This window comes from Manis javanica, chromosome 3 (genome assembly GCF_040802235.1).
Source record: "Manis javanica isolate MJ-LG chromosome 3, MJ_LKY, whole genome shotgun sequence".
Taxonomy (NCBI): Eukaryota; Metazoa; Chordata; class Mammalia; order Pholidota; family Manidae; genus Manis; species Manis javanica.
In genome coordinates, this window is record NC_133158.1 from 180,259,987 (window position 1) to 180,279,378 (window position 19,392).

Here is a 19,392-nt window from a genome sequence, read left to right on the forward strand (position 1 = left end):
AGAGCAGACCTCATGGAACAGGGTAAAGTACCAAAGCCCTGATCCAGCAGGACCCAAGCCCTTGCCCCACCCCAGCTCACCAGCGGGAGGAGGAGAAACAGAGCAGGGAGGAGGTGGAAGCCCGGGACTGCCGGACACCCAGCCCTGGAGGTCTGCTTTGGGAGCAGAAACCTACATTGTGTGGTGCTTTGGAGGATTGGGAGCTGGGACAGGCAGAGTGCTTGAGAGACAGATTCCCGCTATTTGTGGAGGAGGGGATCTGCACCCGGCTCATGGATAAGAAGAATTAATATTGTAGAAATGCCCTCTTACACTGCTGGTGGGAATGTAAACTAGTTCAACCATTGTGGAAAGCAGTATGGAGGTTCCTCAAAAAACTCAAAATAGAAATACCATTTGACCCAGGAATTATAATCCTAGGAATTTACCCAAAGAAAACCACTTCTCAGTTTCAAAAAGACATACACACCCCTATGTTTATTGCAGGACTATTTACAACAGCCAAGATATGGAAGCAACCTAAGTGTTCATCAGTAGATGAATGGATAAAGAAGAGGTGGTACATATACACAATGGAATATTATTCAGCCATAAGAAGAAAACAAATCCTACCATTTGCAGCAACATGGATGGAGCTAGAGGGTGTTACGCTCAGTGAAATAAGCCAGGCAGAGAAAGACAAGTACCAAATGATTTCACTCATCTGTGGAGTATAAGAAGAAAGCAAAAACCAAAGGAACAAAACAGCAGCAGAATCACAGAACCCAAAAATGGACTAATAATTGCCAAAGGGAAAGGGACTTGGGGAAGCAGTGGGAAGGGAGGGAGAAGGGGAATAAGGGGCATTATGATTACCACACATAACATAGTGGTGGTGGTGGCACGGGGAAGGCAGTATGGCACAGAGAAGACATGTAATGATTCTATAGCATCTTACTATGCTGATGGACAGTGACTGTAATGGGGTATTTGGTGGGGACTTGATAATGGGGGTAATCTAATAACCACAGTGTTGCTCATGTGATTGTATATTAATGATACCAAAAAAATAATGTAGAAGGAAGATGTAGCCTACTATGGAGCTTAGTGTAGACTTCTAGGGCCTGTTAATAAGGGCTGGAATCACCGAGGCAAAAACTCACATTAAGGTGGTTCATAACTTTTTCATGTGAGAGGTGTTGTGATGTACTTTTGTGTGGGGTCATTTCTGTGTGTGGGTGACTGCTCATTCCCAAAGAGGCTGCATGCACTTGATGTTCTGGCCTGGGACTGTGCAGTTCAAAGCTGCCACCATCTCTCACGTCCACATGTCCAACATGGGCATCACTACTTTCACCCTCTGTGTCTTTCTGTTTAGAAGCACACTTCAAACTCAGCTAATGTGGTGTGACCCTGGTTTGGGTGGTCAACACTGACTAGTTTGGGATGGACTGATTTCCCCATGTTCAATTTTGCAGGTGCGTTTTGACTCTACTTCTGGGGTGTGCATCTGGGTTGAATGTAATGAACCCTAGTAGAAATGGCTGCATGGTTGTATGATGTAAATATAAAATAATCCAGGAGGAAGCCTTTGTTTGTAGTGGTCACATTTAGATTTAAAGTGTTGTATTCAAATCATTAATGATAGAAATATAAGTACTTTCAAAAGCTTGGAGTTTCAAAGTGTACTCTCATGTTATCTCTCCAATAAATTTTGAAACAGTAATAATATATTAAGAGCACAGTGACCAGAGCTGGGAATAGCTCATGCACATTAATACTCTCAGAACATTAAACACTTGAAAACAATTTATGGGGATGACTCCTTTAGAGATTTACTTATAATTAATACAAAATAATTCTTGGATTTTTTCTGTGAGTCAGTTATAATTCAAAATAATTCTTGGTTTCTTTGGCTGAGTGAATGTTGGATTCTTTCAGAGATGTTAGGATGGGGCATTAAGAACTTATTATGATGGCATTTGACCAGAGGTCTGGGAAACCTCAGAAGGCTATCCCAGATGTCTTTGTACAGCATCCCTTTCCCTTTGGCAACTCTTAGTCCATTTTTGGGTTCTGTGAGTTTTTTGATTACTGATTCAATTTCATTACTGGTAATATGTCTGTTCACATTTTGTGTTTTTTCCTGGGTCAGTCTTGGAGGTTGTATTTTTCTAAAAAGTTGTCCACTTCTTCTAGGATATCCAGTTTGTTCGCATGTAATTTTTCAGAGTATTCTCTAATAAATTTTGTATTTCTGTGGTATCCATAGTGATGTTTCCTTTCTCATTTCTGATTCTGTTTATGTATGTAGATTCTCTGTTTTTCTTGATAAATCTGGCTAGGGGGTTATCTATTTTGTTTATTTTTCAAAGAACCAGCTCCTGGTTTCATTATTTTTTTCTATTATTTTATTCTTCTCAATTTTATTTATTTCTTATCTGGTCTTTATTATGTCCCTCCTTCTGCTGACTTTGGGCCTCATTTGTTCTTTTTCCAGTTTCAGTAATTGTGAATTTAGACTATTCATTTGGGGTTGTTCTTCCTTCTTTAAATAGGCCTGGATTACTATATACTTTCCTCTTAAGACTGCTTTTGCTGCATCCCACAGAAGTTGGAGCATTGTGCTGTTGTTTTTGTTTGTCTCCATATATTGCTTGATTTCTGTTTTAATTTGGTCATTCCATTGATTATTTAGGAGCATGTTGTTAAGCCTCCATGTGTTTGTGAGCCTTTTTGTTTTCTTTGTACAATTTATTTCTAGTTTTATACCTTTGTAATCTGAGAAGTTGGTTCATAGAATTTCAATCTTTTTTAATTTACTGAGGCTTTTTTTGTGGACTAGTATGTGGCCTATTCTGTAAAATGTTTCATGTGCACTTGAGAAGAATGTGTATCCTGCTGTTATATTGTGTAGATATCTGTTAGGTCCATCTGTTCTAGTGTCTTGTTCAGTGCCTCTGTATCCTTACTTATTTTCTGTCTGGTGGATCTGTCCTTTGGAGTTAGTGGTGTGTTGAAGTCTCCTAAAATGAATGCATTGCATTTATTTCCCCTTTAATTCTGTTAGTATTTGTTTCACATATGTTGGTGCTCCTGTGTTGTGTGCATAAATATTTGTAATAGTTATATCCTCTTGCTGGACTGACCCCTTTATCATTATGTAATGTTCTTCTTTGTCTCTTGTTACTTTCTCTGTTTTGAAGGCTATTTTGTGTGATATAAGTTCTGCAACACGTGCTTTTTTCTCCCTATTGTTTGCATGAAACATCTTTTTCTATCCCTTGACTTTTAGTCTGTGTATGTCTTTGGGTTTGAAGTGAGTGTCTCCTAGGCAGCATATAGATGGGTCTTGCTTTTTTAACCATTCTGTAACTCTGTGTCTTTTGATTAATGCTTTCAGTCCATTTACATTTAGGGTGATTATTGATAGATATGTATTTATTGCCATTCCAGGCTTTGCATTCATGGGTACCAAAGTTTCAAGGGCAGCATCTTTACTATCTAGCAGTCTACTCTAACTCACTTATTACACTATTATAAACACAGTCTGATGATTCTTTTTTCTCTCCCTTCTTTTTCTTTCTCCTCCAGTCTTTATATGTTAGGTGTCATATTCTGAACTCTTTGTGTATTCCTTGACTGACTTTGTAGGTAGCTCATTTAATTTTGCATTTAGTTTGTATTTAGTTGGTCTGCTTCCTTTGCAGTGGTTTTATTTTCTCTGGTGACAGCTATTTAGCCTTAGGAGTATTTAAATATATAATATATACTGTATGTTTAATATACTTTAGAGTATATACCCTTTAAAATATACTGTGGAGATGGTCTGTGGGAGGTAAATTCCCTCAACTTTTGCTTATGTGGGAATTGTTTAATCCCTCCTTCAAATTTCAATGATAATCTTGGTGGATACAATATTCTTGGTTCGAGGCCCTTCTTTTTCATTGCAGTGATATGTCATGCCCCTCCCTTCTGACCTGTAACGTTTCTGCTGAGAAGTCTCATGATAGCCTGGTGGGTTGTCCTTTGTATGTGATCTTTTTTCTCTCTCTGGCTGCTTTTAATACTCTGTCCTAATCTTTCATCTTTGCCATTTTAATTATTATGTGTCTTGGTTTTGTCCTCTTTGTTTCCTTGTGTTGGGAGATCTTTGGGCTTCCATGGCCTGAAAGACTGTTTGCTTCCCCAGATTGGGAAATTTTCCACAATTATTTCTTCAAACACACTTTCTATCCTCTTTTCTCTCTCTTTTTCTTCTGGTACCCCTATAACGGAAACATTATTCTGTTTGGGTTGGTCTGACAGTTTTCTTCATATTCTTTCATTCCTAGAGATCCTTTTTTTCTCTCTCTGCCTCAGCGTCTCTGTATTCCTGTTCTTTGTTTTCTATTCCATTGACAGTATCCTCCACCTCATCTAATCTGCTTTTAAATCCCTCCATTGTTTGTTTCTTTTCTGTTATCTCATTCATGAATTCGTCCCTTAGCTGTTGAATGTTTTTCTGTAGCTCCATCAGCATGCTTATGACGTTTATTTTGAATTCTTTTTCAGGAAGATTGGGGATTTCAGTCTCACCAAGCTGTCTTTCTGGTGTTTGAGGGATTTTGGACTGAACAAGGTTCTTCTGCCTTTTCATGGTCCTGGAGTGATTGGAGTGGTTGCCAGCAGGTGGTACAGGTGTCAGCTGGGAGGACAAAGTCCCTTCCTGCTTGCCAGTTGCTGTGCCTGTCTCTGCTGTCCATGCTAGTTAACCACACACAGGGAGTGTCCTCTGTGTTAATCCCCTAAGCTTCCATGGGCGGCATGGCCCTTGGGATAGCAAGGGCACTGGTAGGGTCACAGGCAAGTGGCACATGTTCTGCTGTGAGAACAAAGCCCCTTTTATGGCTTCTGGTCTCAGCACCTATCTCTGCTGTCTGTGCCACTTAACCTTGTGCAGGGAGCAGCCTCTGTGTCCGGTCTGGTTAGCCACATCCTGGGGGAAGCCTCTGCATTAAGCTGTGTGGTTGCTGTAGGCGGGGCTACCCTCTGGCTGGTCTATTGCGGACAGCTGCTTTGTGCACAGGTCCCAACATGGAGGAAGGCTTCTTATCATGATGATGGGCCTCAGGGCTGCATTGTCAACCAGGGAAATAGGGTACCTGAACCTCCTGAAAGTTCCCAACCTGCTGGGCTGTGTTTGCAATGACGATTTTGTCCCCCTGTTAAACCCTTGCCCCTTTGCGACTTTTAAAGCACCTGCTTTTCTTCTGTCCTGGGGCAGCCGACTGTGGGAACCTGTTTGCAGTCTTAGTCTCTGACTTTAGTTTTCAGCCCCTCTAATCTCCAGCTCACCATGCAGTGGTGGTCTGTGCTCCCGGAGTTGATTTCTACTGCAGGGTATTTAGCAGTTCTGTGCTTCCACTCCCTCACCACTCTGATTCTCTTCCTCCTGCCATTGTGCTGGCATGGGGAGAGTGCTCAGGTCCCACCTGGTTGTGGCTTTGTACTTGACCCTTTTTCATCAGATGTTGACTTCTTGCAGATGTAGAGTGGTTGGTGTACTGTTACTTCTGGTCTCTCTTTTAGTAATAGTTGTATTTGCTGTATTTTCAAAATATATTTGGTTTTGGGAGGAGATTTCTGCATCACTTCTCATGCCGCCATCTTTTCTTTCTCCTACAAATCTTATATATGCAGTTTGGTCCATTTTGAGAAATCAACTTCTATCCTCAATACCCCTTCAGTATACACAACATTTCTATCATTAAGAAGGTTCCATCCTGGCCCTACCCTGGAATTAATTGCTGTTGTGATCTCAATCATCATAGACAAATTTTCTGTAGAAGTTTATATAAATGTATTCATACAATTGAGTTTATACACCTCTGATTTCTGGAGTCTATCTCTCAGCATTCTTTTTGAGATATCTCTATTATGGGATTTAGTACCTCAATCCTTTTTATTGCAGAGTAGTCCATTATATGAATGTATCTTGATTTGTTCATTCTAATGATAGACACCTGGGCTATTTCTAGTTTGGGGCAATTTTAAAAAATTAAGGTATCATTGATATACAATTTTATGAAGATTTCACATAAGCAACATTGTGGTTTTGACATTCACCCATAGTATCAAGTCCCCCTGCACATCCCATTGCAGCCACTTCCATCAGTGTTGTAAGGTGTTATAGGGTCATTACTTGTCTTCTCCTTGCTATACTGCCTTCTTCATGACCTACCTATATTGTGACTGCTAATTATGCTGCCATCCTCCCCAGCCCCTTCCCTGTGGTAACTGCTACTCCCTTCTTGGAGTCTGTAAGTCTGCTGCTGTTTTGTTCCTTAAGTTTGCTTTGTTCTTATACTCCACAAATGAGGGAAATCATTTGCTCCTTGCTTGCTCCACCTGGATACCTGGATTATTTCACTGAGTGTAATACTCTCTAGCTCTATGCATGTTGTTGCAAATGGTAGAATTTATTTTTCTTCTTATGGCCGTATAATATTCTATTGTGTATATGTAAAGCATCTTCTTTATCCATTCTTCTACTGATGGACACTTAGGTTGCTTCTATAACTTGGCTATTGTAAATAGTGCTGCAGTAAATATAGTGGTGCATATGCCTTTCTGAATCAAGGATCTTGTTTTCTTTGGGTAAATTCCTAGGAGTGGAATTCTTGGGTCAAATGGTATTTCTATGTTTAGTTTTTTGAGGAAACTCCATATTCCTTTCCACAATGGTTGAACTAAATTACATTCCTACCAACAATGTAGGAGGGTTCCCCTTTCTTCACACTGTCACCAGCATTTGTTGTTTCTTGTCTTTTGAATGTTGGCCATCCAAACTGGTGTGAAATAATGTACCTCTGGTGAGAGGAAATCCTGGAGCAAAATACCTCTAAAACCGAAATCAGTCAAAGGTAGAAATAAAGTTTAAAACCCGTTTATTGCTTATAAAATATAGTCCAGGACCATCTCTTTCCTGCTCTGGCAGAAACAAACCAGCCCTCCCCCTAACCTCTCAGGTTCAGATAATCCCTTGGTTTTGCAGTTAATTACCTATGGATATGGAGATGAACTACTGCTCTCCACCCCCTGAGGAATGCCTGTTGATATGCAGATGAACTAAAGCCAGGCAAGATATTCTGGGAATAGTACAATTTTACCCACAGGTGATATTTCATTGAAGTTTTAATTTGCATTTCGCTGATAGTACTGTGGAGGGAGCATCTTTTCATGTGCCTGTTGCCCATCTGAATTTCTTCTTTGGAGAAATGTCTGTTCATATCCTCTGCCCATTTTGTAATAGGGTTATTTGTTTTTTGAGTGTTGAGGCATGTGAGTTCTTTATATATTTTGTATGTTAGTCCCTTGTTGGATATGTCATTTACTAATATATTCTCCCATACTGTAGGGTTCCTTTTGTTCTGCTGATGGTGTCCTTTGTTGTACAGAAGCTTTTTAGTTTGATGTAGTCCCATTTGTTCATTTTTGCTTTTGTTTTCCTTGCCTGAGGAGATGTGTTCAGTAAGAAGTTTCTCATGTTTATATTCAGGAGAGTTTTGCCTATGCTGTCTTCTAAGAGTTTTATAGTTTCATGATTTATATTCAGGTCTTTGATCCATTTTGAGTTTACTTTTGTATATGGGGTTAGACAATAATCCAGTTTCTTTCTCTTGCATGTAGCTGTCCAGTTCTGCCAACACTAGCTGTTGAAGAGGCTGTTATTTGCCCACTGTGTATCCATGACTACTTTTTCATACATTAATTGACCATATATGTTTGGGTTTATAACTGGGCTCTCTGTTCTGTTCCATTGATCTATGGGTCTGTTCTTATACCAGTACCAGACTGTTTTGATTACTGTAGATGTGTAGTATAGTTGGACATCAGGGATTGTAATACCTCCAACTTTGCTCCTCTTTCTGATTACTTTGCCTGCCTATTTATTTTCTTAATGGTGTCTTTTGATTTGTGAAACTTTTCATTTTTGAAGAAGTCTTAATTTATCCATTTAAAAATAATTAGTACTTTTTGAAAATCAGATATCTTGCCTGCCTCCTACTTGCAACAGTCTTCTTCTACATTTCCTCTTGAACCTTTATAGTTTTAGCTTTTATGTGCAGATTTCTGATTCATCTGAAATTAATTTTGCATATCATGTAATGTATTGGTCATGGATTCTTTTTTACTCAATATGGATACTCAGTTTTTCTTTCCCCTTTTGCTGAATTTCTTTTTTCTAAAGAATTTTCTTATAGTTCATTTGATCAGTAAGTAGAGGTCCTTTTCTGCCCTCTGGACCTGGAAATAATGTGCATGAAGTCATTCTAGATATGCTCATTGTTACAGTGTCATTGACTCAGCATACAAAGACAAGAAGTATACATCTTTTAGAGAAAAAGAATGACTTTATGCAGCTATTTCCATTTTTGATGAAGTCTAATTTATCCATTTTTTTAATGATCAGTACTTTTTGAGACATCAGAAATCTTTCCTGTCTTTTAGTTGCAAAAGTCTTCTCCTACATTTTCCTCTAGATCCTTTATAATTTTAGATTTTATGTTAAGATCAGTGATTCACCTGAGGTTGATTTCCACATCCTTCTCTGCTGTTCACATAGCTAGTGTACTTCACTAGTACTCACCCTGGACATCTTTGCCATCTACACGATATATCATAAAGTAATCATGAATCCCCAAAAGGAAAATACCTTCTCTTGCAGCATTTGCTTACCAAATATTATGTTTTAAAGCTCTTCTACCCTGTTTACAGCTCAGGAATGCCAAGTGCTGATTCACAGCATGTACATGAGCGATGCATTCTAACTCAAAGGAGAATGCCTGCTGGTGTAATACACATGTCACAATAATTACTTTTCTTTATTATATGTTATAGATGATATGTGCTATCAAACATTGTCATTTGATAATGGAATTTTGCCAATAATTTATTTTACTTTTCCTTCAAATATATTTGTCTTCTGCTTTGTGACGTCTATCAGTTTTTGCCACAAGGAGTGTAACTTTGAATGATGTCTCCATAATTTTGGTTTCTCCCTGACCTTAGTGACAAATTTAATTATTTTGGTAGTCTAAAAATTACTTTGCAATTGTCTAGGAAGACTAGATTGGTTTACTGGAAATGACAGTGTGCATTGTTGAAAGCCTGTGCTTGGCAGATTTTCCATCCAATTGATTATGTGAGAAATAAGGACAAATGGATTGCAGGTCCAGTAAAATACAGCTTAAAAATACATGTTATTACCATATACATCCTTACCATGCTTTTTCCCTCATTTATGTAAAATATTTATATTTGAAGACTCACTTTTTCTAGAACATTCAGATAATGTACCAATGCCATAGGTCCTCTTCACCATTTAGGTTTACAACATTTCATGTTGTGTTTTCACCACATTTACTTCTTGACCATTTTTGCGAATTCATAGTGTAATGCTGCACAGTAGTAACAATAAAATTCCAAGTTAAATATAAATAGTAATGCTTCCAAAATGTGAAAATATATTTGTTGTGACTATATCAAACTAAAGATTAATGAAGAACAACTGCACTGTTAATATGAGGTTTATAGAGACAAAAATGATAGAATTTGGCAATTTTAAAATTTCAAATTTGTTAAAATAATAATCTTACATGCCAAATTTTTTGAAATACATGCAGAAAAAATTGATTCATTGCTTTTTCCTCTTGAAATGACCCAATTACTTATGGATCCTTGATAGGCCCTTGGGTTCACTTGAAGGTCTTCTTCAGAGAACCTGGGGGCAGTGTGTCCATATACAATACTTTTCTTCCAGTGTCAGGAGCCCTCTGTCCCTGTGATGCCTGTTCATATAGGATAATATTTTTCAAAGTTTAATTTGGGGAACCCTTTCATCAAAATCACCCTGTGTAACAGGTGTAATCCTGTGCCCCTTTCCACTTTCTGGGAGTTGGGCCTGGAAATCTGCATTTTAAAAAACTTTTCCAAGTATGTCTCGTACAAGATTACAGTTGAAGGAATGCTTAGAGTTAATGCATCATAGAATACATATGCCTCTTCTTTTGGGTTTATATGATGTTATTTTTGTAATTTATGATAAATATTATACCCTTCTTTTTGCTCTCAGGACTGGTCTGTCATGTCTGCAACCTGTTCACTGAAACTGCCACACTGTGCTTGGATGTGAGCAATAAAAACAACGATGAGACACCAGCTGCATTGCTATTTTCCCTGCTTGATATTTTGCATGGCATGCTGACCTATACATCCAGTGTTGTACGGCTGGCTTTGCAGGTAGAGGACCACTTTTCCTTGGTCTTGAACAGCCTATACCATGTCACACTTTCCTTTCATTCTCTTCTTTCCAATCTTCTAGGATTTTTGAAAAAGGATACATGATTTTACATGGAGAGACTACCAAATAAACCATCTTTCGGTGCCCACGGTCAAAAACAGATAATTTGGTTATAAAATCTGAAAGGAAAGCAGGGGAGGCATAAGTGAAGACTTTCTGAGTGCTAGTTGTGAAAATGTTCCTCACGCAGAAGATCATGTGCCCTGCCAGCGCCCTAAGGTGGGCTAAGCCCTGTGCAGTCTTTCCTGTCCAGAGATGGTGCTGCAGCCACCCTCAACAAGATGGATTAGGTTGCTAGGAAGAATAGATTGGCCTTCTAGGCATGCACGCACACACACACACACACACACACAGCCCACACAGCCCACACATGCTCAGAGACTTTTATACACAGATATGCACACACTCATCACACATACATATGCAATACATAAACCTCTTACTTGTATTTCCTTATGACCAGCAACATGGAATTGCAAGATAGTTTTGAGGACTAGAAGTATGTTCAGTGACTATGGAAAAGTCAGTTTTCCCCAAACTGTACCCTGAATATACTTAACACCATGCTCTAAGAAAGGACGTGGAGATGGGTTTATTGAGAACTTTCCCTCTTAGGCGTTAGGCACTTCCATATTTCTATTTTATTTACTGTTCTCTCTGACCAACTGTGTCACCTGATACTTAGGTCAGCCAATATGAATTCATTGTTATGTTTAGAATCCTAGTAAAATTGCAAGAGCTTTATATTAAATGGTAGCATCCTGACTTGGATAGATGCAGAAACTGAAGTTGAAATCAAACTGTTTTGATACTGTGTCAAAAGTCATAGTAGCAAGAGCCAATAATGAATCTCTAGACACTGGTTTAGTCTCTGTTATTCATCATTATGATAAATAGTATTTTCTAACCACAGTTAAGCTGGTCAGCTATGTAGCTTGTATAGTGTGGTTTAATAATAATTGGGATCCCCTCAGCAAACACAAGAGTAAGTATTTAACCCAAACTTGTAAAGGCAGTAGGTGAAAATGGCCTTGAACTACCTAGTTGTTTCTGTTTGCTCATCTATAATTCTTCTAAATAATCTGTAAAGCATTGTTAATACTTACAGAATCCTGAATTATGAATTTCTCTTACATTTTCCTCTCTTTTTCAATGTCTCTTTGGAGAACACTGTTGCTTATCTCAGTTTCCATAGAGGTAGTTTATGTAATTCTTCAAGATGCAGTCGACAGTTATTCTCACATGATGCTTTGATGATAACAATCTGCAAAAGATTAAGTTGTGTAGATTGTAGATTAGAAGGATCAGAAGTTTGAAAATTCCAGAACAATAGAAATCTTCTTTTATTACAAGTGATTAAGTAGATATCTAAGGGTATTTAAAAGAAAATTCCTTAATAAACAATACTTTCTAATTCTCTTTTCTCAATTTGCTAGTGTAGCAAGAGATCCCTGGTTTTTCTTTTTCTTTAGCACCACTGTGTTTTTTATTGCTGTCACCTTTCTCAGTCCTCCCCTACTAATATATGTCATGTATTGCATTTGGCCTTGACTGCTGACTTTAATCTCCATGATACTTGGTGCCTATCTGAAAAAGGTAGAGTCCTTGAAACTGAATTAGGGGAAAGGCCTGGGATGAGAAATGGAGTGTGCATCAAGGGTACGTTCTCCTAGACACTGAGCTGTTAGTACTTTCCAAACCATAAGTCACCTCTTTCGTTTATAAACATGCTCCACACTGGTGATTCTTTTGCTTTCAAAACCTGTGTCTACTGCTAACAGGAACTTCCATAAAGTACAAGAATTGAAGGTTGCCAGTGTTTAAAATGATAAAATGTTTAGACTTATGAGACACTTTTCTTTGTCACAGAGGAAAGTGATACGATGCAGGAATGTGTACTAGGGAGGCAGGTGTTAGACTGTCAGGAGTTCAGTCCCTCCCCAGTGTGCTTTGTGGTTTGGAACTGGTCCTGCTTCAACCTGAGGGTTGTGTGTGAAAGATGTGGAAGCAGAGACAAATACATACTCAAGGCTCACTGATGTCATGGGGACCTGGGGGCCTCAGTGGCCAAAATGCCTTGGATTCAAATCTCAGCCAAATCCACGTTCCACCTGTATGCCCAGGCAGGTTACTTTACCTAACTTCATATTTTCCTCACTGTCAAGGAGAGGTGATAATAGCCACTCCACAGTGTTGCTGTGGGACTTAAATGACAGAATAAGATATATGTGAATATATATAAATACGAACTGCCTTATATATCCCTTGCCCAGGCAAGCAAGCTATTGCTGTGTCATTAACAGCAACAAGAAAGGTGCTCACCTCACGTTCCTTTTTACGGATGGCTTCCTATGGACCCTGACGTCCTCATTTCTGTGTCTTGTGCACAGGAGGGCACTCAGTTCATATATCCTGACTGAACTGACTCCTGGAAGGCTGAGGAGATAGTACTTTATGGTTTGGTTTTGCACTTAATATCCTGGAACAGGGCTCGGCATCTGTGCTTTCAGCTGGGATCAGGAGAGAGGGAGTGCCGGCTCCCAGGGAGCCCACGGTCCTGGCTGTGCGCCAGCAGCAAAGCGAGCTGTCGTCTCATGTTTGAGGATGTGACAGGCACAGGAAGCTCCAGAGTGAAGGTGGGCAGGGTCAGGGGAGGCAGACACTCAGTATAAAATCCAGGCCACCCGCCCTCCCGGTCTCAGCCTTGTCTGTCATTCTGAAGTGGTGGGGACCTTAATCTCCCGCTGTGCTGATAGCAGGCAATCCAATCGCTGTTTATTTGCAGGTGTATTGGTAGTGCCAGAAGCCCAACATGTGGCTGCTTTGTCCTTCTCGGCCTCACACACACATAGAAGCTGTCCTTGGTGGGGGCTGAGGTGTCTACTTCAGCATCTCTTGGACTCTCCAGGTTGAGTCCTCGGCTTTCCTCTTGCTGTTCTCCCGCACGAGCTGCCCTCTGTCTGGTTCTAGACTTAAGTGAGATTTTTCTGGCACAGCGCCCGGTCCTCATCATGTCTCTCTCTTCTTTTGCAAACACTAATGACATCTCATCACCTATGATGTAATCCTCTAAATTCTTTGTGAGACATTCAAGGCCTAATACCATCCAGCCCCCGGGTGCCTTTCTAGCTCCATCTGCCAGTCCTCCATGCTGCCTAGGCCCAGACAACTGTCTTTTAACAACTTGCAGCTTGCGCCAATAGCCAAGGGGAACAATAGTAAATATTAGCATGGAACTCCCCACTCCCCTCTCCCCTTCCTGCTCTTCCCAGCAGACTTTACCAGGAAGATAGAATTTATTTCCAGAAAACAAATGTGCAGCACTCTCCTAGAGGTCTGAACCTTTCTGACTCGGGCTGTTGATCCTGCCTTCTGATCACAATGTGAGATAGAATATCAGGCTTTTCATATGAACACATTGTCCTGTAGAGTAGATTGGTTCCCTCTTGGGAAAGATGAGGCATCCTTGCAAACCAGCACCTGAACAGTTGGCTTAATATTTTCCAAATATTACCCTTATCACTCCTAAGGCTTTCCTCATGCAGTTCTCAGCACCTGCAATACGGCTGTCTGTTCCCATCAGTATTGGATCCCCTTCCCACCAGCTAAGGGATAAAGTCAGATCTTCTGTTTGTTTGCCTCCACCACCCAAGCTCTATTTGCACAGCTATAGCAGCGTGTACACTCTGCCTTTAGTGCAGTTATTTGTAAGCATGCCATCCTTTTAATTAAACCATGGGGTCCTACAGAGTGGGAACTGAGTCGTGTAATGATCTGTGCGTCGTGAAGCACATGCATGGTGGTGTTCAGGGAGCATAGAGAGTGTCGAGTGGGTCTGGGACACACCACTGCACACTGTGCTCTGGGCTGTGCCTGCACCTCTCTGTGACCTCAGACAACAACTGCCTGAAGAACCCACTGTCTTGTGTTCTGTACAGATGCCTTACCTCTGTGTTTATTTAACCTCTTGAATTTGTTAATTTCAATCCTCCTAGATTCATGTAGCAATGCTAGATATAATCGAATTGTATCTATTACAATAACCTTCTTAAAAAATTTTTAGAAGTTACCTGTTTATTTTATTTCATTTTGAATAATGCTATATTGCCATTTAACATTAAATGTGGTTCATAAGTTGATATTCCCAGGTTTTATATGTTTAAGACTATTAAATTTATAATTCTGCCCAGAGTACTCTGAGATCCAGCAGCTTCCTCAGAATGACCAGAATGAATTTGAATGATTCACTTCAAATTCGATGTGTTCCCAAAGCTGAATTCGGTTTCCTCCTCCCATAACCATTCTCCTGCCAGCAAGCCCTGCCACCCTCATCCTAACTCTGCAAACTAGAAATCTGGGAAGCCATCCATGAAGTGTCCTGCTTTTTCATATTCCTCATCTAATCTGTCACCAGATAATGTGGAGTTTACCTTAAATATCCAACAAACCCAACCACTTCTCTCAGACCTGACTGCTGCCACCCTGGCTCAGTCTGCCATCTTCTCCCAGTTAGACACTAACAACTGGGTGGACCGAGCACACTGGATGGGTGGGCATGGGGTACGTGACTTCTCAGCAGTGACAAGGGTGGTGGGTTTTGGAGAGGGGGTGGTGGGACCAGAAGCCAAGGCTGAGGACCTGGATGAAGAGGCCAGTAGCAATGTCATGGCAGAGATGTGGAATGGGCCCTCTGCAAAATGCACACAGAGGGTAGCAGACTTAGTAATCAATAGGCTGACTTAAGGGAGTTCACTACTGGGGAATTGGAGAGGGACAGAGACAAGAGGTGGGCCTGGGCCCCTGAATGTTCCAGTCAGCTTCTGGATTTACCCTTCATCCATTGCACAGAGCTTCCACGTGGACCCATATTTTTATGAGTAGAGTTGAATTTCTAATGCATCCCTGGTGAACACCTTCCTGTTACACAAAGCTGCAGCTTTCCCTTTCTGGAACCCTGGGCCACTTTGCAAGGAGGTGGCACCTGAATACTGGTGGCCAGAGTCTGGATGTTTCTCAGTGACAATAACAAGTGATTTGGTAGATTTTGGAGGGTGCAGAGGGCCACTGGGTGCCCTGGTGGGTAAAGTCTCACAATGGGTCCTTGTTCTTTTGGCCCCATCTGCTTGCTTACATGCATCTGGAAAGGAAACAGTGGCACTGTGCCCCCTCATTGCTTAGGTGCTGGTCTGCAAGGCTGCCTTATCTTTCCGAAGAGGGAACCAATCTACTCTACAGGACAATGTGTTCATATGAAAAGCCTGGTATTCTCTCACATTGTGATCAGAAGGCAGGATCAACAGCCCGAGTCAGAAAGGTTCAGACCTCTAGGAGAGTGCTGCACATTTGTTTTCTGGAAGGAAATTCTATCTTCCTGGTAAAGTCCACTGGGAAGGACAGGAAGGGGAGAGGGGAGTGGGGAGTTCCATGCTAATATTTACTATTGTTCCCCTTGGCTATTGGCGCAAGCTGCAAGTTGTTAAAAGACAGTTGTCTGATTTTCACTCAAGTTCCTCTGAACTATAAAAAGCATGCAACTAAAATTCTGTCCATGAGCATGAAGTGCAGAAGGAAGCTTGGCCTTCATAAGAAAGGTCCTGGAGTGCAGGTCAACAACCCAGGATAGGGCAGTCTGCAGCCTACTCTGAGGGCTCTGGCAAAGGTCATTATCTTAAAGTAGTTTTGTCTCTTCTGAGTGAAATCAAAAACAGAGAGGAAATATGTGAATGAGATGTGTATATAGTATAGCAAACACAATACATAATCATTACCTGTCAATATAAAATTGAAATTATTTTTCAATATAAATTATTCATCTCTATGATAGAAATCTCCGGAATTAGATAGCTCTGTACAATTCCTGGAAGAAAATGTACTTAAAAGTAAAGGCACTCACTTCTCATTTCCTTTTCCTATTGCAGTTTAAGCCCATACTTCCTAAACAATAGAGACTCATGTGTGAGACTGTTCATGTGGTAGTATATTGCACAGACATTCTAGATGTTACTTGAGCATGTGTATGCATGTAGAGAAAATACAGCAGAATACATTTGTGTGCATCATATAATGTGCATAAAAATGCCCCAGAGAGATGACCATGTGTGGTTTGGAGTCTCATAGCCTGGATTTACCCTCTGGTTTCATCACCCTTTATCTGTAGGACTTTAGACAAATTGCTTCTCTGAATTTTGGTTTTCTTGCCTGAAAAACGGGGCCAGCAGCACCTAGTCTCAGGTTAATCAGGAAAAAGTGCCCTCCACGGTGCGTGAACGTCAACCTCAGTCCTCCAGGGACGGCCCTTGTTACTGCTTTATCTCTGGTCAGTCCAGGTCTGCCTCTGAGCTAGCGCAATGGCAGTATGTGCACTCTTTGTCATTTTGTAGCAAAACATAACTATTCTTCAAGGGACCAGGCGGAATGCTCCCTCAGCCCCCTTCATCTGCTAGCCTGAGAGGACCTCTTTCCTGCCGCTGAGTTGACAAATCTCTAAGGCTTGCTGCTTCTCTCTTTACTCTGTCCAAAGGCTCAGAAGTCTGGCTCCGGTGGGGACACTCAGGCCGCAGAAGATCTGCTGAGGCTCAGCAAACCTCTGACAGACCTCATTAGCCTGCTTATCCCGCTGGTAAGAGCCCACCTGTTTGTGTGTCTGTCAGAACATTGCTGAGGTTGAAGTAATTTATTTGAATTTCATGATGTCTTGAGTTGCTGTGCTATTTTAATTCCTTTCAAAGCTAGAACCAAAAGAAATTTCTGAAGATTATTTGGCAAGAAACACTAAATTTCAACTTTATTTTAAAGCCAGGTGGCTTATCATTCAAGTGGATCTTTAAATAAGGCAGTCTTAATGAATCTGAGGTAAAAAACTCAAGAAATAAGTTCAAAAAAGGAAGAAGAAATCCATTATGAGATCAGTTGTTTTTCAAAAAGATATTTTAGAGCTGTACATAACACATAGGACACTCCAGACGTTCAGAAGCACAGACACACACCTAGACTAAATCCCCCTGCATCTCCATCTGCTTTCATAAGTAGAATGAAATAAGTGAAATTAAATGAAAACAGGTAAGACTGATAAGACCACTGAATGTATGAGAAGAGCCCAGCAGAGACTGTGCAGTCTGAACCACCTCAACAGTTCTAACCAAACTTACAGAGGACCCAGATATGTACCCATGACTCCCATCCTTGGACAGTGCTGTCAGTCAGAGGTTAGCTGACAAAATTCCAGCAGCCTCCTGCCAGCCTCTCACATCTGGGGGTCCAAGGACAGGGCTTCTAGGTAACCCGAGGCCCTTGTGGCCGACACCCTTCACAGAGGTAGGCAGCTTCAGTTCTCTCAGGGCGGCTGGGGTTTATCGGTTCCTGCCCTATGGCTCGAAGGAAGGTAAATGCAGTGTGGATGAATAATTCTATAGACTTAATTATATTCAAATAAAGGTTTGATTCAAGTGAGTGAGGAAGAAAAATGGGGAAAAAATCAGTCAATACTGTGTTATATTAAATAATGGTGTATGTGGAATGGAGCAGTTAAGAAACGTGGCAGTCAGCTCACAATGAAGTGAAGGAACGACACAAAACTCCAGAGAACTAGACACGCCTCTGACAGAGTGGAAGAATTCTTGTTGTAGAACTTGGCATGGAGTTACAGGAAAGGTAGGAACGTTAACCTGCTGCTCTAGCTCAGAATACAAGGGGTGAGCCCTCACAGGCGAAAGGCAGAAAGCAGATGAGGCCCAGTAAACAGAGAAAAGATTGACACAATCCACATGCTCTTTTATAGGCAATATATATGTAAGTAAGATAATAATATTTACAGTAAATAAGATTTTAAAAAAATTTCAAGTATTTTGAAAATAGCTTACAAAAGGCAGATGAAGAATCTATTGTAAGTAAAAATTCTAGAACATTGTGTGTCATATATATGTATCATAGAAGGTTTGGGTGTTTGCTGCATTGAGATTTGTTTTCTTTTAATAAATGAATTTACTCTAATTGGATTTATTATTAAATTTACCCATTGTCTTGTCTTATAATTGTGTTGTCTTATAAAATAAATTTTCTTTCTAAATTTTCCTGTATCAAATATAAGTTTTATTGCACAAACACACACACACCCCTTTAAGAAAAAAGAGGATTCTACAATGATGAGGAATAAAATCCACAGAAATATATAACTATGAACTGTTTTCTGTCAAACATCAGAGCATAGAACTGTATAAAGAGAGAAAGACTGAAAACATACAGGCCAGAATCTAAAAAACATACTAGTATTGAGAGATTTAACAGATTTTTCTCATTGCTTCACAGATCAAGTACATAAAAATTATGATGTGGAGCAAGAATTGATAAACTATGGTCTGTGAGCTAACTGTCCTACTGCCTATTTTTATAAATAAAGTCTTATTGAATATAGCCACACAGATAATGTGTTTATGTATTGACTATCATTTACATATTTCCACCTCAACAATACAGTTGAGGAGTTACCACAGAGACTATTAAGTCCACAAGCCTATGTTATTTAGTATCTTGCTCTTTATAGGAAGTTTGTTGACCCCTGTATAAAGTTTATGAAAACTTTAATAAGATTGAACTAATAGAGATATATCCATCTCTGTGTCCTGAAAATAGAGACTACATATTTTCAGTTTTCCAGAAACATCTTTTTTTTTAAAAATATCATTGATATATAATCTTATGATGGTTTCACATAAACAACACTGTGATTTCAACATTCACCCATATTATCAAGCCCTCACCCCATCTATTATAGTCACTGTCTGTCAGTGTAATAAGTTGTTATAGGGTCATTCATTGTCTTCTCTGTGCTGTCCTGCCTTCCCCGTGACCTACCTATATTGTGACTGCTAATCACAGTGCCCCTTAGTCCCCTTCTCTCTCCCACCCCACCCACGCTCCCCAACAACTCACCTTTGGGAACTACTAAGTCCCATCTCGGAGTCTGTGAGTCTGCTGCTGTTTTGTTCCTTCAGTTTTATCATGCGTTATTTTAAAAGAACATTAGTAAATTCTAGTAAGTCAGAATTATATAGACCACATTCTTTAACCAT

The 19,392-nt window shown here is 40.1% G+C and overlaps 1 protein-coding gene across 18 annotated transcripts in view; it reads left to right on the forward strand.

Moving 5' to 3' along the window:
* ULK4 (unc-51 like kinase 4) overlaps positions 1–19,392 on the forward strand; it is a 735,705-nt gene that overhangs the window by 490,858 nt on the left and 225,455 nt on the right. For 14 of the 18 annotated variants that reach the window (XR_012129584.1, XR_012129583.1, XM_073232501.1 and 11 more), the window contains 2 exons: positions 10,097–10,263; positions 16,845–16,943. Coding sequence is in view for 14 of the 18 variants with exons in the window: in XM_073232501.1 (XP_073088602.1) it covers positions 10,097–10,263; positions 16,845–16,943 (266 nt within the window). In the remaining 4 variants the exon portion in view is untranslated. Of the gene's footprint in view, positions 1–10,096; positions 10,264–16,844; positions 16,944–19,392 lie in introns of those variants that run through there. The other 4 variants (XR_012129586.1, XM_073232503.1, XM_073232502.1 and 1 more) reach the window with 2 other exon arrangements.